Here is a 21,115-nt window from a genome sequence, read left to right on the forward strand (position 1 = left end):
GGAAATAATAAATTAAAGAAAACAAATGAAGTAGTAAATAAATAGATGAATTAATTATAAAACAATTAGGCCTTTCACGTCCAGGAAAGCATCACCCTTGCTAAATGGGTTAGGTGAGTACAATGAAAATAAGCCTTAGTATAGAACTTATGATTAATTATTTTAGCAACTAAATTAACTCCTGTATCATATACACAAAGAACGGAATTATCAACTCACAGGTGTAAGTTAGAGAATGTCACTTCACATTTATACTTTCTAACACTATTTGGGGTGCACCTGAAGGTGGTGAATCACCAAAGGGAAAGGGTATACCAGGCAGAGAGAACAGTTTCTACACAGCAAAACTTAGCAATATCAGAGCAAGATTGGAAAGAGAGAAAGACAATTACTAGTATATAAGACAAGTTGCAGCATAAGTATTGATAGGAGAAATACCAGGGAAGTAAAATCAGAGAGGCATGAGAATACCAATGTTGGATGCTGCATGTGGCATGTTTGAGGAATTAGCACTCATTCTTCTAAAAACTGAGGAGCCACCAAATGGCTTTATGCCTGAAACGGAGGTGGATAGACTATCATTTAAAAAACAACAACACCATTTTCTCTGCATCAGATAGATGAGCTTAAATAGGGCAGTGGGCAGAATATGGTCAAGCAGTAAATGATACGGACATTAACTATTGTAGTGGAAATGCAGGATAGAGCTAAATTTGAAAGATGTGCAATAGAAATGAGAAGCATTAAGTGATCAATTGGAAATAAGGGTGAAAGAAAGACAAGAATCTAGAATTGTCACTAGGGATCTGGCTGGGCAACCCAGTAAAGAGGGAAATCCAGGAGAAAAAACAAGTTTTGAGGTACAGATAATATGTTTACTTTGTATCATGTTGGATTACATGTGCCTGTGAGATCCATATAAAGATCATCAGTGGGTGGCTAGATCTGTGAATAAGGAGTTCGTAGGAAAAATTGAAGTAGTCATGCACTGTGCAACAATGTTTTGGTCAACGACAGAACACATATATGACGGTTGCATACCATATAGCTTGGGTGTGTAGTAGGTATAGAATCTAGGCTTTTGTACATGCACTCTGTGATGTTGACACAATGATGAAATCATATAACAATGTATTTCTGAAAACGTATCCTCGTCGTTAAATAGCACAGATTGCATCTGCAGAGGAAGGCACAGGTTAGTTTCTACTAAACAAGTAGAAACCCATGAGTTTATTTGTGTACCTCACTCTGTAGAGAGAGTGAGGTAAATATGTAAAAAACAAGAAGACTGGGCCTAAAGCCTTGAACAATAGCAGCTTTTAAGAATCAGGGAACAAATAAAGACTTCAAGAGTGTAAGAATGGGAATTAATGGCTGAAAAGAAGTAGGTAATACAGACAGGATGATGGCACAGATGCCAAAATAGGAGAGCTTTCTTCCTTACCCTGAGGAAGGGAATAATCCAAATTGGATCAGAGAGAGAATAAAAGTCCTATGCTCCCCCTATGCTGCACAGAGAGGGTGACAGACAAGAACAGGAAAAGGCTAAGGGGGAAGTAGCCACCAAGAGGCGCATGCCAGTATGTTCCGGATTTAAATATAGGAAATTGTCTGTGTCTGACCTTCACCAGGGAATTATTCTCACTTTATGATTTTTTTTTTCTTTCCAAGAAAAACAATATTACTAATCATTAAAGTCTGGTACCAGATATACTCCTAGCTTTTTGTTTAGAACTACACACGTATTTATTTCACTAGAGGCAGTAATATAAATTGTGTGATTGTCGTTTAGAAATTTTATTTTTTTAAGATTTTTATATGCTTAAAAGATTTTAAAACATAGACAAAGAAGTAGTTCTATGAATGTTTAAAAATATTCACTCTCATATACTCAGAATTCAAGTCATAGTATTTCATATAATTTTTATGTTTGCTTAAATAGAAATAAACTATTTCAAGAAAAATCTACTTTGTGAAACCACTAGTACACCAAGTTATGTAATCAACTATATTCAGATAATTAGGTTTAATTCATAATTGCTAATGGTACGCACTTGGAATTAGAGAACTTGGAGCTTTGTACTTAGAACAAAGTACTTTTTACTTTGTACTTAAAACATATAATCATCTTAGATCCAAATATACCACTCACTGGAAAAAAATAAAATTATTTAGTTGTCTGTTTTGCAATACAAAAATTGTTATATTATTCAAAAATTAGTGTCTTACAGGAATACATATTTTCATATTAACTTACTCTATTGAATTTTTATTTTTCCTACCTAAATATAGGTCCAAGATATAATAAAATAAAAATTTTCTTATCAGTTAACTTTGTATTTTACTACTATACTAACTCCAAAGGCACACACAGATATATCTAGAACCTGGATTATAAATATATTTCATCCAAGTTACAGAAGGTAGTAAAGAAATCATTTCTGCTTTTGCTTAGGATAAAGGGCCTAGACTTTTTTTGTCTATTAATGTAATAGAAATTAATCAAAGTTTTACTTGTTAAATATTATATATGTAAAGAATTGACTAATTTTTTATCATTCATTTACAAAAACTTGCGTTCTCTCTCTTAACTTATCTTCACGTCTTTATTCATCATCATGACTGCTTACTCACTAACATAACTCTGAACTTCCTGTACCATGATCATGTGTGTTGTTTTCCTTGTTTTTTGTTTTGTTTTGTTTTTTGGTCAATTTTTTTTCATTTCCTCATTTGACAAAAGAAGTCCAAATGGAGGTCAGAGAAAAACGCAAATGGAAGCATAATAAGCCCATATTAAATTCCTGTTTTTCAAGATGTACTAATACCTCCAACACCTCTGAATGATTCCAAGGAAATACTTCATAGCTGTTTCAAAATGAGTGTGTTAAGAACCAGATTTACCCTACCCTCTCCCAAATACAGTTTTATTGTTTTCCCCACTTAGGTAAATTTTCCATTGATCAGTAGCCCAGTATAGAAACGTAGAGTTCGTTCCTTTTTTCTCTGTCTCCATCACTCCCTCCCCTTGTTTACTTACTAAATCCCTACAACCTGTAACTGGCAACTCTTCTGAGAATTCTCTACCTCAACATCACTTCATCAAAGTCTCCCTAAGTGAGACTGTTACTCTTTTTTTCAACTTGAGTAATTCAGAAATTCTCTTGTTTTTGTTCTTGTCCGATTCCCCCCATATCACAGTAGCTCCAACATATTCTTCACACTATAGTCAGAGAGCCTTTGTCAAAAGTAATTCTGATTGTGTCTCTTTTTTTTTAAACAATGACCAAAAACTGAATCAAATAAAAATGTAAAAACTAACAATTTATCATAACATTTAACAGAGTGGGTTCTGGAGTTGACTGCCGAGGACAAAGCCCAGGTCTACCATTTATTGGCTACGTAACCTTGGGCAAATTATCTGAACTCTTTCCATCTAAATTTTCCCATATTAAAAAAAAAAAGGTGGAGTTAATAACATTCCTTTTTCTTAGAAAATAAAGAAAAAATGGTACATAGCCTATGGCATTTGTATTGTGAGTTTTAAGCTCCTACTATGTGGGTTCTATGAAGCACTTTACATATTTCACTAGTCATGACTACAATTCCCTTAAGTATCTATTATCTTCAATTTACAAATGTGTCCATGCCGGCTTTTAATGTCAAGTAACTTGCTGAAAATTATACAACAGAGCCAGAATTTCAATCCTGAATGAGTATTTTGACACCAAAGACCACAGTAACCATGACAGTCCAGGCTACCCAGTATCCTGCTCTCCCCGTGTCCTTTTCTGATTTCTTAGGAAAGGAACTGAATGGGTGCAAGCCCATCCCTGAGACACTCAGTGGTGGCTTGGAAAGTAGGGTCATGTTACACAGACATAACTGGTACTGCTGTACGCATGCAGCTATCAGGGGGGGTTTGGGGGAGGAGGAGAGACAGAGTAGCTAGCTAGTTGAGAATTTTTGTGATTGTTCCTATCCTGGACTTTTATAAACTCTTCCTTATCATTCCTCATCTTTATAGTTTCTGGTGCTCAGTGGTAATGAAACACTTGCAGTTCCCTGATTAACTGGTTCCCTCAGGCATTCTCAGATCTTTCCATGTTGCACCTTTCAGCGTCCTCCTCTAGTTGATGCATTCCTATTGTAACCTCATGATAACTTCATGATAATATCAACTTCACCAAAATATTTCCTCTGATTTCTCTTAGGCAGCATTAAAACCTCCCCTCTTTCAACTGAAGGATTTGTATGTATGCATGCATATAAGCATAACCAATGGACTCAAGACACTGGGGTGGGGGGGAGGTATGGGCATGTGTAGCGGGGTTGGGGGGATAGGGGAGGCCGGGGAAAGGTCAAAGGGGAAAAAAAGGAGACATATGTACTACTATTTGTAATACTTTAAACAATAAAATAAAATTTAAAAAAATAAAAAAAAAATAAAACCTCCTCTCCTAAGCTGCCACTATATTGTTTCTCTTCTCTATCTGTACTTGCCACACTATAATTATGTCCTGCTCACATCTTCTCGCTCTCCGACCCCTCACTCTACTCTCTCTTGCATTTCCAGCCCCCTTCCCAGGCCTTCATTCCCTTCCTCTTTTTCCATAGGTGTACCAGTAATTTAGCAGCAACCTGGAAATAGAATCCCAGACTTATTTACTAGTCCAGAGATCTTTGTTAATGGACTGCTGATCTATAAACAAAGATGAAGTACAGGGATTTTAAAGCAAATATTCACAACTTATTCTGGAATTGCTTGCAAGCTGACAGCTATCCAACTTATTTTTAGTTTTTATTTAAAATGAATCATATGTTCCAAAGTGACTGACAGAAACACAGCTTTGTTTCTGAAGCCAATTCTTTTCTATCATTTTTGGACATCATTCAGAGCTGTAACAGACTTTCAGGGTGTTTAAAAGCATTCATCCATGACAACAACAAATGCTAATTATCATAAAAAATAAACAGCTCCTGTTAACATCATTCTAAGAATTTCTCCTACTCCAGCACTATATTTCATCTATCATCCCATCTGTTTTGGGGGCGGGAACAAAGACTGGATGGAAGTATAATTATCATGTATCAAACTGGACAACACAACAAAATAGAAATGAATATAAATGGGAGGAAAGGCATACATAATAAGTGAATCTGGAAAGGGAAGAAGGGAACATAAATAAAATGGCACAGTGTGTCCTGCAGTAAACAGCAGATACATTTAGTCCATAATGGAATTAATAATGTGCATCTTGTTGGGTATGCAGTGGATTCTTTCCCCATTTCAGTTCACAGTGCTAGTTATAATAGGATTCCCTCCCACATGATCAAATACTCACAGTTTTTCCATTGGAAGTTTAAAAATTATCCTATTAAATTATGTCATTAAAATTATACTTTGAGACTTTTAAATATAATCAAAAAGAATGAATCCATTTAGAAGGGGATCTTTTGTTTATCTTAAAGTCAATTCAATCACTCAAGAACCACAAGTATGAAATAAAAATGCCTCACTCACACACACACACACACACACATACACACACAAATAGTGAAGAAAGGTGATATAGTTAGTCCTTTGTACCCACATGTCCTACATCCCTGAATTAAACCAACTGTGGATCCAAAGAAAATGTTGTTGCTACCATTGTGTACTATGTAGTTAGGCCTATGATGGTTGTGTCTGTACAGCTTTTATACGTGTCATAATTCCCTAAGTCATACAGTATAAAAACTATTGACATAGTGTTCACATTGTATTAGATATTCTAAGCAATCTAAAAATGATTAAATATACACAGGAGGATGCGCCTAGCTTATTTGCAAATACTACGCAATTTTATATAAGGGACATGAGCATCCACAAATTTTGGAGTCCTAAGGGGTCCTGGAAACCACTCCCCTGGGGACGTTGAGGGAAAACTGCATGTCCATAAAAATTTTGAACGTTTACCAATTTTCTTCCAATTCTGAGGAGTTTTAAGATAATAAGAAATAAATACAAAATATCACATGTACAACATCCATATATAAATGTGTGTGTGTGTGAGTGCATGTATATGAGGGTATGTAATATTTGGGCACCATTCACCTGAAGTATATCAGAGGGAATAGAGAAGTAAATAACCCATGGATTCATAATGCATGTATATTGATATTAATATGTGACCATCCTTAAACATATATGGACTGGTTTGTAACTGAGGATGCCCTGGATGATCACATTATACAATTAAGAAAAACCACGCACATAGAAAGTTAATATTATTTATAAACATTTCACTTTTTAATCAGAAAAGCAAAATCACTTAATGTGTATTTAGACTCACTCTTCCTTGTCCCAATTAAAATGTTTTTTAAATTATTTTCATTATTTTCCAACCTTGTAACGCCTTGTTCCCTGTTCTCTTTGGAAAAAAAACCTATCTGTCATTTTGCAGATGGCAAATTTTATTGTCAAAAGGACTGATTTCTGCATAATTCTAAATACTGAATGCATGAACAAAGTGTGTTCTTGGCACACTTTGGGAGAATTTAAATCCAAATAGATTTTAATTTTGATGTTAACATCAAGGTATAGTGAAAGGTCTTAGAATAAAATATCATAAAATTTGAATTTAAAGAGCACTATTTAGATCACTGCTAAATATCTATGCATAAAATTCCTTATCACTATATAATAACTAGAACAGTATGCACATCCTTCAACAATGTAACTGCAAGAAAATTAATACTTTACTTTTACTGTTTACTTTCTTATATTTTGAACTTATTTTAATTAATAATTGAAGATAACCATTCATATATAAATTATGTACATTAAAACAAGAAAGCACAGTACATATTTACTAAAGATCCCAATCAATATCACTTATTAAATTTTATTTTTCAAGTCCCTAAAATATGTCTACACATAAACATTCCCAAAATTATGAGTATTTCAATGGATATTATATTGTTTGAAATCTAAGATAAAATGTTTACAAACTCTAATATGTTATACAGTTAAAGGTTATTACTGTTCATAAACATTCTTTGCACCTAAAGAGCTAGAAAAAATGTGAAGGCAAAATCTTGAATTTCTTGACAAGTTTCATTGAAAGCCGATCATGAAGTTTTAAGTTGAATAATTTTCTTGAACCCGGCAGAAATGTTCTGGGGATAAATATTGCAATATCATATTTCATACTATTTGCATCTTTCATCCAAAATTACGGTTGATACTAACTGATCCTCCACATAAAAAGGTGCTTCTTTTATAAATATAAAAATGCATATGATTTAACTGGGGTATTTTTGTTTGTTTGTTTGAATGTGTGAAATTAGTATTGATGGTTAATGCCAAATATCTTCCCATTACTCCATTTAAAAAAAGCACCCAAGACTACAGTAAGCATCTTGAGTAAGTTTCAGAACAAAATTATTGATATTTAAAACATAGCCCGAAGGCTACTGATCTTTCTTACCAGTGCTGTCATCATACACGACTGTGACAGTTTTCCACTTGAAGAACTGCACCAAGTCCAAAATGGCACGGCTCAGTGAAGAGAAGTCTGGGTAGAGACTGACATAGAAGGAATCTTTGTTGTCTGACACCTGGTGCTTCCAGCGGGTCTGTATGTGGGGAACCCCCAGCGCATTGCAGATGGACTGCACGGCGTTAGCTGAAGAGCTGTGCGAAGGCCCGAAGATGGCAGCCACCCCAAGGGACAGCTGGTCACAGGCTGAAGAGGAGATAGAAGTCTGTCAATAATGAGAGCGATGCCAGTGTGCCAACATTACCACATTATTTATGTAAGCCCAAAGGAATTATCCTGAAGAAAGATGTGTGTGTGTGTGTTTTAAATATAAAACCTACATTTAGCTAATTTTACATTTTGTCTAACTCTAAATATTTTCAGTTTCTTAGAAGGAAATTAATTCACCCAGGCACCTGAAGCTCAGTGCTCAAATAATTTTGCAGACAATGTCAAGGGAATGGGAGAGATCAGGAGACAGAGGAGGATTACTCTAGAATTCAAGATGGGAATGTTCATTTTGGAAGAATAGTTCTTATAAGGGAGTCGGGAGAAGAGTGTTCCTTCCCAAATTCACTGGCCATTCTCTACAATTTGAATTCTTTTAATCAGAACCCATTTGGTCCCCTTCCCCATCCAAAAACTATGGCCACATACAACTAAGTATTTGCTTATATATAATAGTCAAGCTTAGGCATGCAACCACCTACACATAACCTAATATAGCTCAAAAAAAGGCTGATTTCATATGGATTAATTTCATTAGGTAGAAAGTCATTTAGATAAGTGTTTAATTATCTTTATTTGACTTTTGGTTACTATAAGTATTTTATATTAATCTCATTTATTTTTTAAAGTTTATATTTCTTCCTGGAAAATTTATGCATATCAATGATAAGCAGAATAATCAAACGAGTAATAAATAATCTAGATGATTTCAGATGAGAATAGATGTATTGTAATAGGACTTTCAATTCTTTAAGATACACTGAAGTGAGTTTGAGCCTAGGAAATGAATAGTTATTGGAAACATAAAATCATCTTTAAATAGTTGAATACCTGGCCTGTGAAAAATGCTTAACTTTGTTTCATTTGGCTGGAAAAGGACAAATGGTTAGCAGATTCTCACAGATTTTGATGCAATTTAAATTAAAAATTAAATTTTAAAGGAAACAAGAAATGTCCAAAAATGGAGTATTCTGCTCTAAGGGGCCCATCCCTACAAATATTTAAACTGAACTACGGAGAATTGTTATAGGGATTTAGGTGTGCAGACCCGATCTTCCCAAGATAGTTTATGAGTCTGATGTATAAAATATTCTTGTATTTTCTTTCGGACAATTTGCTGAATAAAAATGCCATGTAATGGATAGATTAAGCATAGAGCTATTTAATAACTGAGTAAATTTCAGTTGAAAAAACCCACTTGTTTAAAATGATTGAAATTCTGAACCAACAGAAAGTCTAGAGTCTAAAATTTTTCACTCACTTGGATCTTATTTCACATACATTGAGAATAAAAAATCTTCTTTCACTAAGTTTTTGACAAGTCACACATCAAGAAAATTAAAAACATTATATTAGGTTATTTAGAATGTTGCTAAGTGTATTTCAAATAAGAATTTGAGTGTTCAGTTATCAGAATTATGTAAAATCAATGTATTATTCAAATAATAATTCAAGGATTAATGCTACAAAATATGCACTTATTGAACAAAACCATATTACCTATTAAAAGTATAAAACCATACTTATATCAGAGAATATGTACAAATTTAAAATTTTAATTTTTGCCTATGAAAACAAATTTTAAAACATTTTAAGAATGTCCAAAATAAATAAGTTATTTCATAATTAACCATTAATATCCTAAGCAACACATATTTATTTATTGAATCCCCCATGAGGTTAAAAAACTGAATTAGATATCCCCTTATATTATCCTTTTATATATTTGCTGTGCAAGAGCTTCACAAGATAAGATCTAAACCATGACATTCACCTTTCAACATCTCACAAATGAAGTTATTCATACACTTATTTGAGTTTTTCCTTCTTCTCAAAGTCAATTAATGAATTTGATTCCCAATGGATGACAAAATTTATAAATTCCTTTTAATATTTTAAAACCAAACACATTTAACATCTCATAATTTTGCTAGGGTATTCCCAGGACAGTAACCTGTTTGTTGTTAGAAAATTCTAGTTCTTCCTTTTCATGTTGCACCTTTGAAATCCATTAAGAAATATATTAATATTTTATTTATACTGCACTCATATTTCATATTCTTTGGTCTAAATGATTTTAGTGGAGACAGAGTTTCTTCTTAATGGAAATAATCATAAACTATATCATAAAATGTACTGTCTTCCAGTTAATGACTTATTTTGTAGTTATCATCATAATTATAGTATTTCTCAATAAACTTTACCCTTTTTTCAGCCTTTAAATCCTTTCATCACTCTGACATGGTTCTGAAATATGGAAACTTATTTGTATTCATAAAGATATGAATTCAAAGGGCAGACAGAATATAGGATTTGATAAACACTACATAGCTGGGGGAAAAGAAGGATTCTTTGATCTCAAGAAATATTGTATCTTATCAGCTTTCATTAATATTAATGAGCTTAGGAAGAAATCTTCACCAAGGTAGAATTATAAATAATTGTGTACACTCCCCTCAGTGTAAGGTAGCTAATAAAACAATATTAGCGTGACAGAAAAGCAAACTGTGTTAAAAAATAGAGATTTAGAGCAAATGCTTGTAAGCCCATTATTTGGAAGAAAATGTATATTATGAAATTTAATTCTTGTTACATGAATGCTATCTATGCCCCCCAAAAAACCCTCCCACTTAAACAGAGTATGAACATCAAAACATCTCTCCAAACACATTTACTGTTGTTTGGCTAAAATAATGCCTTGATAATAGTTTCTCTATTATTTTTCTTCATATAAAAATGTTAAATTCATGGCCCACAAAATTATTTCCTATTCTGATCATTTAAAATACAGTTTTACAACATTTATGATAAAACACAATTAATAAAGTATTCTAATTATCTCTTCATAAAGTCCAATTTTTATCATTGGTCATTTATTTTCAGTTACAAGAAAGAACATCAAGTGGTTAAAAAATGGGCATTGATTATACATAAATTAAAGATTGTTCAAAATTTTCTAATAAAGCTTAGAGATCATGTGGAACTATAGGGTTTTCAAGGTAGACAGTAAATTAGGACCACAGTAATAATGTAATGGAGTTGACTGATAATCAATTATTTGGTTGAAAAAGCAATTTTACTATAACGGATCTGACTGCATTTCTTGTTATAAGCACAATTATTTGCCAAGGGTAGTCACATCACTTTAACTTCCTTGATAATTTTAGGTGCATTTTGAAAAGAAACCTTTTGTGAAAATATTCCTAACAATCCTATATAATAAAAGGCTAATATGCAAATTGTCCCCTCGACCGGGAGTTCAACCAGGAGTTCAACCAGGGGGTGGGGCTGGCCAGCCAACAATTGCCTGGAGCCCCTCCCCTGGCCAGCCCTGTCCCCAGTCAACCCCCCTCCCATCAGGGTAGGCAGGCCGGACCCCACCCTTGCATGAATTCATGCTCCAGGCCTCTAGTTTAATTATATTTGAAATTAAGAAATCTCTTTAGAATTCCTGGAAATTTGAAATCCAGAACACATAATGTTAAATATCTATCAATTACCTTTCTTGGATGCTTCGAAACTGTCATAGAGGTTTATCTTCTGAGTGTCATAGGTTAGGGTAGTATTGGGCAACAAGGTTCTGTTTCTGTTGATGGTGTTCACAGCAAATCTGAATGCAAGTTCCTCAGCTCCCATCGGGCCAGATTCCACATATTCGAAAATACCACCTGGAAAAAAGGAAGAATAATCACATAATTTTTATGAAATAGAGAAAATGTCAACATTTTTCTACATTTCTAAGTGTGTATATATGTCTTTACATGGGTGCATGTATGTATATGTGTGATTTGTTTAAGTACATGGAGTTTGGGCTTACTTTTTTCTGTGAACTTGAATATGTGGGAGATGCTCTTTCAGAGCACTCCATACTGGCAAAATTATCTTGGTATTACTAACTAAATTTAACATAATTTCGTCTTTAGTAACTGCTTTTTTTAGTGCCTATGTATATAGACATCTTGACTTAGGAACTGAATATTATCCCTCAAAATTTTACACAGTTCCAGAACAATCTTCTACCTATAATAATAAAAGCATAATATGTTAATTAGACCAGACAATCAGATGACCTTCTGGACGAAGTCCGGGCTGCAAGGGAAGCCCAGGTTCCGGGTGCCTGCTGGCGGCCAGAAGCAAGGAAGGCCTACTCTTGCATGGATTTCATGCATCGGGCCTCTAGTATTGACATAAAGCTATCGAGTTAGGCATTGGGGAAATTATATTAATTTGTCTACATTAATTCAGAAATCAGAATTCTTTGAAACAATATTATGCCACTTATTGTATTAGAAGCCCAAAATACTTATTAATGAAAATTTCAGCATCTTGCAAAAAAAGAGAACAAGAATGAAGTAGCATCTCCCTATTTGTGTTACTCGGTGTTTTTTGTTTTTGTTTTTTTTTTTCAGAAGATACGTGACATTTGTGGAAGATAACTCTCACAAAAAGTGAAATCTTTTAACAGGTGAATAGCACTGTAGCATATCTTTTTCACCGAAAGTGTGGAGTAGAATTTAAAAACATGACCCTTCTGTCTGTCACCTTCTATCAGCTATGTCTCTGTCCAGTTCCCTCATTCTTGTCCCAGCCTTTTTTCTTTTTGACATCAACTCTCTCTCTTCAGTTATGGGTGACTTAACTGAGACTGCTGCCTCCAACAGAATTCCTTCCTTATTGTTACTTTGATGAATGGAATAAAAAGGGAGCACCTGATACCTGATACCCTCCAACCTCTGTCCTTGGGAAACTAGTACTTAATGAAAAGAGAGCATTTATCTTTCTCTCTTTCAAATTTCACAACATGTACTCTCAGCATGATCATTCATAAATTAAACTCCCTGAATAAGCCATCTCCACAGCTTGCAATTCATATCTCTTCAAAAGTCTGTGATATATGAAAGTCATATGATGATACTATGAGAACTACATCTGATAAATTAGTATGCATTATGTATGGTAACAATTCCTCTAAATATGAGGAATTAGGACTCAAAAGATATAATGGTGATCAGACAAATTTATATTCAGGAAGTAGAAAAAATATTTTACATCGTATTTGTTTGCAATAGTTATCTTATTTATTCAACTAAATTGATGGTGTAGTTAGAGTAATCAACTGATTGTGAAATAGTACTCTGAATATATTTAAAATGTTTGGTAACTCATGCTAAGCACAAGGCTAAAAACTATTTACATGCCTAATGGGCGTCAAGAACCAAATTGGACCTCTTATATATGTGGAGGAACATAGTGCTATGAGCATGAACTGCCGAGCCATTATGGATGGGCTTACATTCTGGCTCTGCCACTTGCCATCAAGTACATTTAGGTAGTTCCTTAAATCCTCAGTCTGAGTTTCTTCTCTAAAAAAAGGGATGATAATGGAGACTATGCATAGAACTATTATAAAGATTAAATGTTATATCGTAATGAAGAAGTTAGAACTGTGGCTGCCATAGAGTAAGCACTCAACAATTCTTTAAGATTTCATTTAATCTTCAAAATAATCCCAAGTAATATTACGCAATGGTCAAAGGTCATATATAGCTATCAAGTGGCAGAGCAAGCATTTAGAATCTGCTGGTGCCTGACTTCAAAGCACTTGCCTATTCTACTACAAACTAGTCGTTTTCTTCAAAATTTCATTCAGGCGAAATACACAGAAATTCCTAAAATATTAGATATAATAACCTTAATAATAATGTGTGAGGAGAAATGTAAAATCGTATTTATGAAACAGAAAATTAATTGAGCAATTGGAAAGACCTTCTTAAAGTTATTTAGGAATGAAAAATAACATAAAAATCAAAACCTGAAATTGTTTCTTAATGGCAAAATAAAATGAAAAAATGAATTTTGTACTTTCTTCATTTCAAATTATAGCTTCTGTGGTATAAATACAAAATAAAGATAAGATGATCAATATTTGATGCTGGGTTAAAATTTTCCTATCTTTTACTCTTTTCAAAGTAAAAATTTAAATTCAACTTTAAGCTTACATATTTATCATTATTTGAATATTTAAAGAAATCTTTGTAATTGCTCTAGGAAACCCATTTTCTCCATTAATTGAACAACATGAATAATTAATTTTTATTGATTCAAAGCCACAGTTTAAATTTTTGTATATAAAAATAAAAACATCCAGATAATGCAAAGCTTTCCAAACACAATATCTTTTATAATACTTCCGAAACATTAACTCAAGAAAACAGATTACTGGTCCTGATGTATATAGGGAAGGTATGGACAGAGAGCGTAAAAAAAAAAAAAAAAAAAAATTCTAGTAAAGAATAACTTTTAAAAAAAGTTAGGTGAGTGCCTTAAATTGAGGTATAAAAAAGAAGTTGTAATTCTATTTAAAAAATTGGAAAGTTTTAATAATATCCAATATATAAATTGATCAAACATTAAAATGCAGTCACCATATTATTTATTATAGACACTTGATAGATTTCAGTAATTAATTTTAACTTAAAATGACTTTTAGAAAATAATAGAGTAAGAATGATACTTATAAAGATAAAAACACATATTAACAGTAAATATTATATTTAAGATTAAAGTAGAAATAAGTCTCATTAAAATTTAATATGGTTGTTATAAATGGTAGATATAAAAATACATTAGTAATTACATCAAAAGTAAATGGAATAAATTCATATTTTAAAGTTTAAGATTATTAAACAGGCTAAAAGGGCACAAAACTGTAATCCCCTTACAAGAGAAATAGTGAAAAATGTGGGAACAAGCAGCAAAAATTTGTCCTAAAACCACCTTAACCAAACAAAAGCTGGTGAAGATATCCTAAGATTAGAGAAAATAGAATTGACGGCAATAAAAAAAATAGAGATAAATCCTGCAATTCATAAGGAGATAGGGGTCAATACTCAAGATGATATCATAATTCAGAATCTATATAATCTAATTAAAAAATGCCAAGATATTGACAAAACTAGAAGGAGAAATAGATCACAATGGGAAAGTAATACACCACTCTGAGTAGCTAGTAGATCAAGCAGGCAAAAACAGCAGCTAAGATTTAGAAGATCTAGCCCTGTCCCAGTGGCTCAGTGGTTGAGTGTTGACCTATGAACCAGAAGGTCACAGTTTGATTCCTGGTCACAAGCTGGGGTTGTGGGCTTCATCCCGATCTCTCTCTCCCTTTCCATTCCTCTCTGAAATCAATTTTAAAAAGTTTTTTTTTTTAAAAAAAAAAGAAGAAATAAACACAAGACCTCAATCCAGGTCTTTTAATCACTGTGCTGTACTGTTTCCTGCTGGGTAACATTGCCTCTCTTTATCCTAAAATTCTGGTTGTTTTCACATGGGTTTCCTTTTTTTCAATGGTAAATACTTCTAATTCCTTAAAACAGATTTAGAGTTTTACATCCATATGAAATATGTCTTTAACATTATAACACTGATTTTTGTGAGGTTGGGGGATGCCAGCCTAGTTACCAGCGTGTTGCAAGTGGAAAAATATGCACATGATCCATGGAAAAATTAATAAATAGGTCACATCTTCCCAAAAGGGAATTATGTGGAAAGCACATAGTAAAGGTATATGTTTTCCAAGGAGGAGAACAGTGACCCATCTCAACTTCACACTGAGAGATACCTACCACTCTTCCTGCTTGCTTCTGATTCCTTTGGGCCAGGAAGCAACAGTTATTTCTAATTTAATAAGAGGAGTGCTTCCAGTATTTTCAGCTATATTTCTACAAACAATAATGTTCTTCATTATAATGTTACAAAGTTAAATTCAACCAAGCATGCACATTAGCACCTTTGTCAATATTTCAAGTAAACTAAAAACTGTACGAACATGAGACCAATAAAATTTTAGTCTGTGAAATGTCCTGAAATTGTTTGCAGTTTTAGCATTGTTTATAGTCATTCAACTATAGAAAGCATGAAAGCTACTCTTGCATACCTCCTTCTCCATCTACCATAGGCAATTCCACTCAAACTTGTACTAAGCATTTGGAAAAAGAAAGCTGCTGATTGCAGGCCAGAATAAAGAATATGAGACAGAAGGCAGTATATAAACTGTAATCGAGTTGCAGGAAATAATGTCCTAGTCCCATTGCACAAAAATTGGTTGTGTTCAGGCATGTAAATATGCTTCCTTATTTTAAAAACAAATATGCTTTTAACATTATAAACCTCCTACTGTTTGCAACATATTTTTTGCTACTGAATAGAAAATAGGTGTTGATTTTTTCCCCTACAAATGGACGATTAAATCATAGGGAAGACCTTGGAGTTACGCATTCTAATAATACAAATTTAAAGTATACACACTACATACTGTGAAGAAAATTGGGAAATGGCTACTTCAATGTTAGAAATTTAGACCCAGAAGAAATGCATACTGATTGGGAAGGCAGATGCTTGAATAATATCAAGATATACTAGAACAGATCAAACTGAGATAACAGAGAAGGCAGCCACATGAATAACTACCATATAAACAGTATAAATAGCAATAACTACTGAAGGACAGGAACACACATTTTAATTATATTGATTTTTTTATAAAATATAGGTCAGCTAAATTTTAAAAAGGCAAAAAGTGATCAAATTACCAAGCCCCTTCACTATCCACACCTTTGTTTTCTCTTAAAGGAATGAGCTGGGTGAAATGATCTTGAAGATCAGAGATTCAGAAAACTCATGAGTCTAAGATTGCTTAGTAAATTGGGGTGTATCACTGATTCTGTCAGAACCTAAGGTTTGGTTTAATGCCAATTTGTTTCAAATATGATATACTCCTTAATATTGTAACTTTCATTTGCAAAAAAAAAATTCATTTGAAAAGCCATATATCAAAATATTACTGAGTTCAACAAATAAAAATAAAAAAACTAGATGCAAATATGTTGTTTCCAAAAAGCATTTAGATGTTATGTGGCTAAACTAGAGATATTTTTTATTGTCTAAAGATTTACATATGTCTCCTTTTTCCCTCATTGCCCCCTCTCACCCCCCAGCCATTTCCACCTCAGGCAAGCCCTCACCGCTCCAGTGTCTGTGTCCATTGGTTATGCTAATACGCATGCATACAAGTCCTTTGGTTGCTTAAACTAGAGGTATTAAATAAACTTCCTTAAGTTTAAATTCAGAAATAGTAATAAGATAGATTCTTACCAAATTCATATTTTAAAAAATCAGAAATCAATTTAATATTAATAGTGCAATTCATAAAGTGACCTAAATATGTAATTTGAAATTACATATAAAATAATTTATATTATTCATATGGAATAGAACTTCAAGACAGTCATTGCATTCCCCTTTTCATATTTATTTTGCAGTTTCTTCAAAAATCTTCCTATGCCATTAATTGGACTATTAACTATCACATATGTTTTATTATTTTGTTTTAAATGAGTGGATAAAGGAAGGTAAAAAAGGAACTGTTTACTTCTAACTTTGGGGCAAGATTTCTTAAAATCCTTAAAAATATCATTTCTCTTTCTTAACATATTTTGATAATGCTATACTGGTTAGCATTCATGTTACCATTAATAATACCATATCATCTCCTTTGTGAAGACCACTTCTCTGCAAACACTCACAGATAGATTTCAAGCCTCCATTGCAACTGGTTTCACTCCTCTTTTCTAGTCCTTCTCACAGCATAAAGTGGCATCACCTATTACCATACATGGTCTCTCTGAAAACTCTTTGAGGACAGGAGAGATAACTTACTCATCTTTGACCTGTTGGACTTAACTTGGTGCCAGCACACAATGTGCTCAGTACACATTAGAAGAATAAACTACTAATATGCAGAGGGGCTATGAGAAGGCATTGCAAGTATTAATAAGAAATTGAAGAAAATCAAAATCATATTTTACATCAAGAAAGTATAAAACAAATATAGTAGAAATTGATCAAATGGCTATACTTTATGTTCCCTTTCCCAGGCAACTAAGAGAATCGTGTAGATCTGATTGTGTCCCTTCATCCGTGTTTTCCTTCACAGTAATCCAGAAAGCCTCAAGTATCTGCTACAGCCCCTTACAAATTACAAAGTGTTGTGAATTATGTTTGTAATGAGAACAGTTTATGAAATAAAAGACTGTATCTCTAAGGCTAATAGGGATTTATGTAAAAGTTCTTATTCCTCAGAATTAGTGTGATCACTCAATAATGGATACTATTTCCTGAGAATTAAAAGCTGAAAGAATACAAAACAGGTGTAGAGAGAAAATATTGCAGAAAGTTGTTTGTCAAGGAAAACTTAAAATTGTAAGTATAGTATTAAAGTTAGTAACTTTCCTTCTCCAATCATCTAACTCAAAAAAGCACTGTAAAAATTTTAATTGCATATAATGTAAGCCAGTGGAGAGCTAATATATAAATAACGAATATAAAAGTGACTATGCATGCAAGACTGATATTTATCCACAAAGTCTCATACAAAAGAAACATCTGAAGAAAACTTAACCAACCAGCTAGTTAATCTGGAGACAAAATGGAGGAGAAAATATAGTGGCCTGACACTGTCAAATAAAGCAAAAGGTCACTGACCAAAATATTTATACTGACTCTATGTAGGCACAGCCTAAAAGGGTACATTTTTCTTATGGTCAAATGAAATGACGCAGCTGTAGATTATGGAGTTTTGTGTGTTCAGGATGGAGAGTGATTGAATTACCAACACACACACACACACACACACACACACACACACACACACACACACACCAGACAGATTTTCATTTACTAAAATGAATACTACCCTTGAACATTTCATTTAAACTGGTACTACTTCTAAATATCTGAGAAGTGAATTGCGAATCTATAATTAAGCAAAGCTTTTTAAAAATGCTTCTAAAATTCATTAATTGCTAACAATAACTAGCCTGTAAACTTTTTGTGCATTTGCTCAGTGTTGAATCTCCAGCTCCTATTTGTCTGTCAGACAGTAGGTGCTCAATTAATATTCCTTGCACTGATGTAATTTTTTTGTCCTGTGAATCAAGGAATAATCTTTGAACAAGGAATTCTACAGAATAAATAGTATTAGTAGAAAAGGCAAACTACATGGATAGTGAAGAATTAGACATTATACCTTAAATTATATATGTTCAAAGATGTTCAAAGCAGTATTATTTTTAATGATGAAATAAGCTAGAAGCAATGTAAATGTACATCACCTGGAGGGTTGGTTCTCTACAGTATTGCAAACCACCAATAGAATAGTGTACAACCTTTAAGATTCTTGGGTAGATATACATTTCTTGACATGAAAAATATTCAGGATATATTCCTAATGTAATAGCAAGTCAAAAGTAGTAGTCAGCGTGTTTTTAAGAGGCAATATTGTGTATTGGTTAAAAATAAGGACGCTGAAGTCAACCTATTTGGGTTCATAGCCCAGTTTTTCCTTTGTACTGTGTGGCCTTAGACACATTACATAATTTCTTTATTTCATTGTCCTATTGGGAAAAACAATAGCTATATTATCAGAATTACCAAATACCAACTTCATAGATTTGTTGTGAAGATTAAATGAGAGAATAGAGTAAAATCCTTAGAACAACAGTGCTGTATCAATAAAACATAGCTATTGCAAGTAAACATGCACATAGAGAAATATCTCTGAAAGGATATGCACCAAAATATTAATGGAAGATATCTATGAATAAAAAGATTATAGATAATTACTATTTTCTGGACTTCTTAAAATAAAAATAAATTTTATATATCTGAGGTACCTTTATAGAAAGAAAACAACTTTTGATTATGGAGTAATTTGGCACAGAACATTATACAAATTTAGATTCTTAGCATTGGACAGAACCCAAGCAAAAGAAAGAATGTTTCCCATCATGAGGAAATTTCCAAATATAGATTCAGCAAATTTAGCCCATCACCATAGAAATGAACCTCTTTATCTTTACAAAACAATGACCTTGAAAGTTGAACTAAAGATGACCTGGTTTTAGAAAGCTGATTCAGATCAGGCAGAGACAAGGACACTTTTATATCTCCTCCCTCCCTCCCCAGAACAGCACTTTCCAATGTTTTTTGAGTATGTGAGCAATTTGGTTGAAATTTTTTCCCAAACTTCAGATGTGCTAAGCAACTCAAAATTAAAACTGTTGTTGTTAACCTTAGAAACCAATTGTGAGTTGAATAAAAATAAATAAATTAAAATATTTTAAAATGTATGTAAAACAAACACATGAAAACAACCTTAAAATATTTAACATGTCTTCTGCTTTCCACCAAGCTGATAATGGGAAAGGTAGCTGATAATACCTAGATTGGATATCCAGATGCAGTGAAGTGGATTTGCAAGCAATCAGAATGGCCAGGGGGTCTTTTGCAAATTGAGTTTAATAATTTGCCCCTGGTCTAAGGTCTTCTTTGACTAATCATTCATTTGAGAGATGGATTATGACAGTAATATTCATGTTATGAATTTTTACCCTACTGCTCTTGGCTTCTTTGCCCAAAATTTGCAAAAACATGTAAATGATGCTGACTGCATACTGAAAAACCTTTGCCAAGATTTCTTGAGGTTATCCTGACATTACTGGTAACACTAAGCTGGCACTTTTCCTACAGGCTCTAGAATGCTTAGACCGCTATACAAATTGATATAAAGGTTAATTCAATTGATTCCAAAAAAGACAAATAACTCCTTAGCTGGGCAGCATCCATGTGAGAACAATAAAAAGCAAACTCTCTTTCTACCTCTGGCAAGTTAAGGAATGACAGGTTTCAGCAACATTTTCAAACATTCACATTTGCATAAAACCACAGATCAGAAGAATGACTTTTAGTACTTAACAATTCAAAAATCAACTCTCATTCACTGTTCCGTTTATCATAACAGATGTTCTGATCAACATTCCCAGGTCAACACGTACAGGGTACATGTTTATATAATTACAGGAGAAAAGAGGTTAACACATTGTGCCTCATCCAATACTGTCAACATGAACCCATACAACGATTCACACAGGGGAACAGTGAGAGTAAATGCAACACTATAAATATACATAACTCACAGCCTAAACTGCTTTCCAGCCCAACCTCCCAAAATGGATTTCTCCCAGTAGACATATAAGAACCAATATATATCCCTAACTGCCTGGTATGACCTCGCTGAAGGCAGCCTAGAGGCAGAGATAGAATTTCTACTATATTTGTTGGATGCTATGAATATGTATTTAGCTTTTGTCGGAGAACAACAAATATCCCATAATCCTAATGTGAGTAAAAGTGCCATTTGCTTTTCCTCTGTCTTTGTGACAAAGAAAATATGGCACAAAGTACACTTCAGAGGAAAGAGAACGTTATTTATGGGCAGTTCACAGAACAAAGATATTGAGAAAATG

General features: G+C 33.2%; 1 protein-coding gene across 6 annotated transcripts in view; it reads right to left on the reverse strand.

The window, feature by feature from the left end:
- Positions 1–21,115, reverse strand: part of GRIK2 (glutamate ionotropic receptor kainate type subunit 2) — a 567,703-nt gene that overhangs the window by 346,752 nt on the left and 199,836 nt on the right. For all 6 annotated transcript variants that reach the window (XM_059700852.1, XM_059700851.1, XM_059700850.1 and 3 more), the window contains exons 3-4: positions 11,252–11,419; positions 7,473–7,730 (exon numbers count right to left, since the gene is read on the reverse strand). In XM_059700852.1, the coding sequence (XP_059556835.1) occupies positions 7,473–7,730; positions 11,252–11,419 (426 nt within the window). The remainder of the gene's footprint in view (positions 1–7,472; positions 7,731–11,251; positions 11,420–21,115) is intronic.

Source organism: Myotis daubentonii, chromosome 6 (genome assembly GCF_963259705.1).
Source record: "Myotis daubentonii chromosome 6, mMyoDau2.1, whole genome shotgun sequence".
Lineage (NCBI taxonomy): Eukaryota > Metazoa > Chordata > Mammalia > Chiroptera > Vespertilionidae > Myotis > Myotis daubentonii.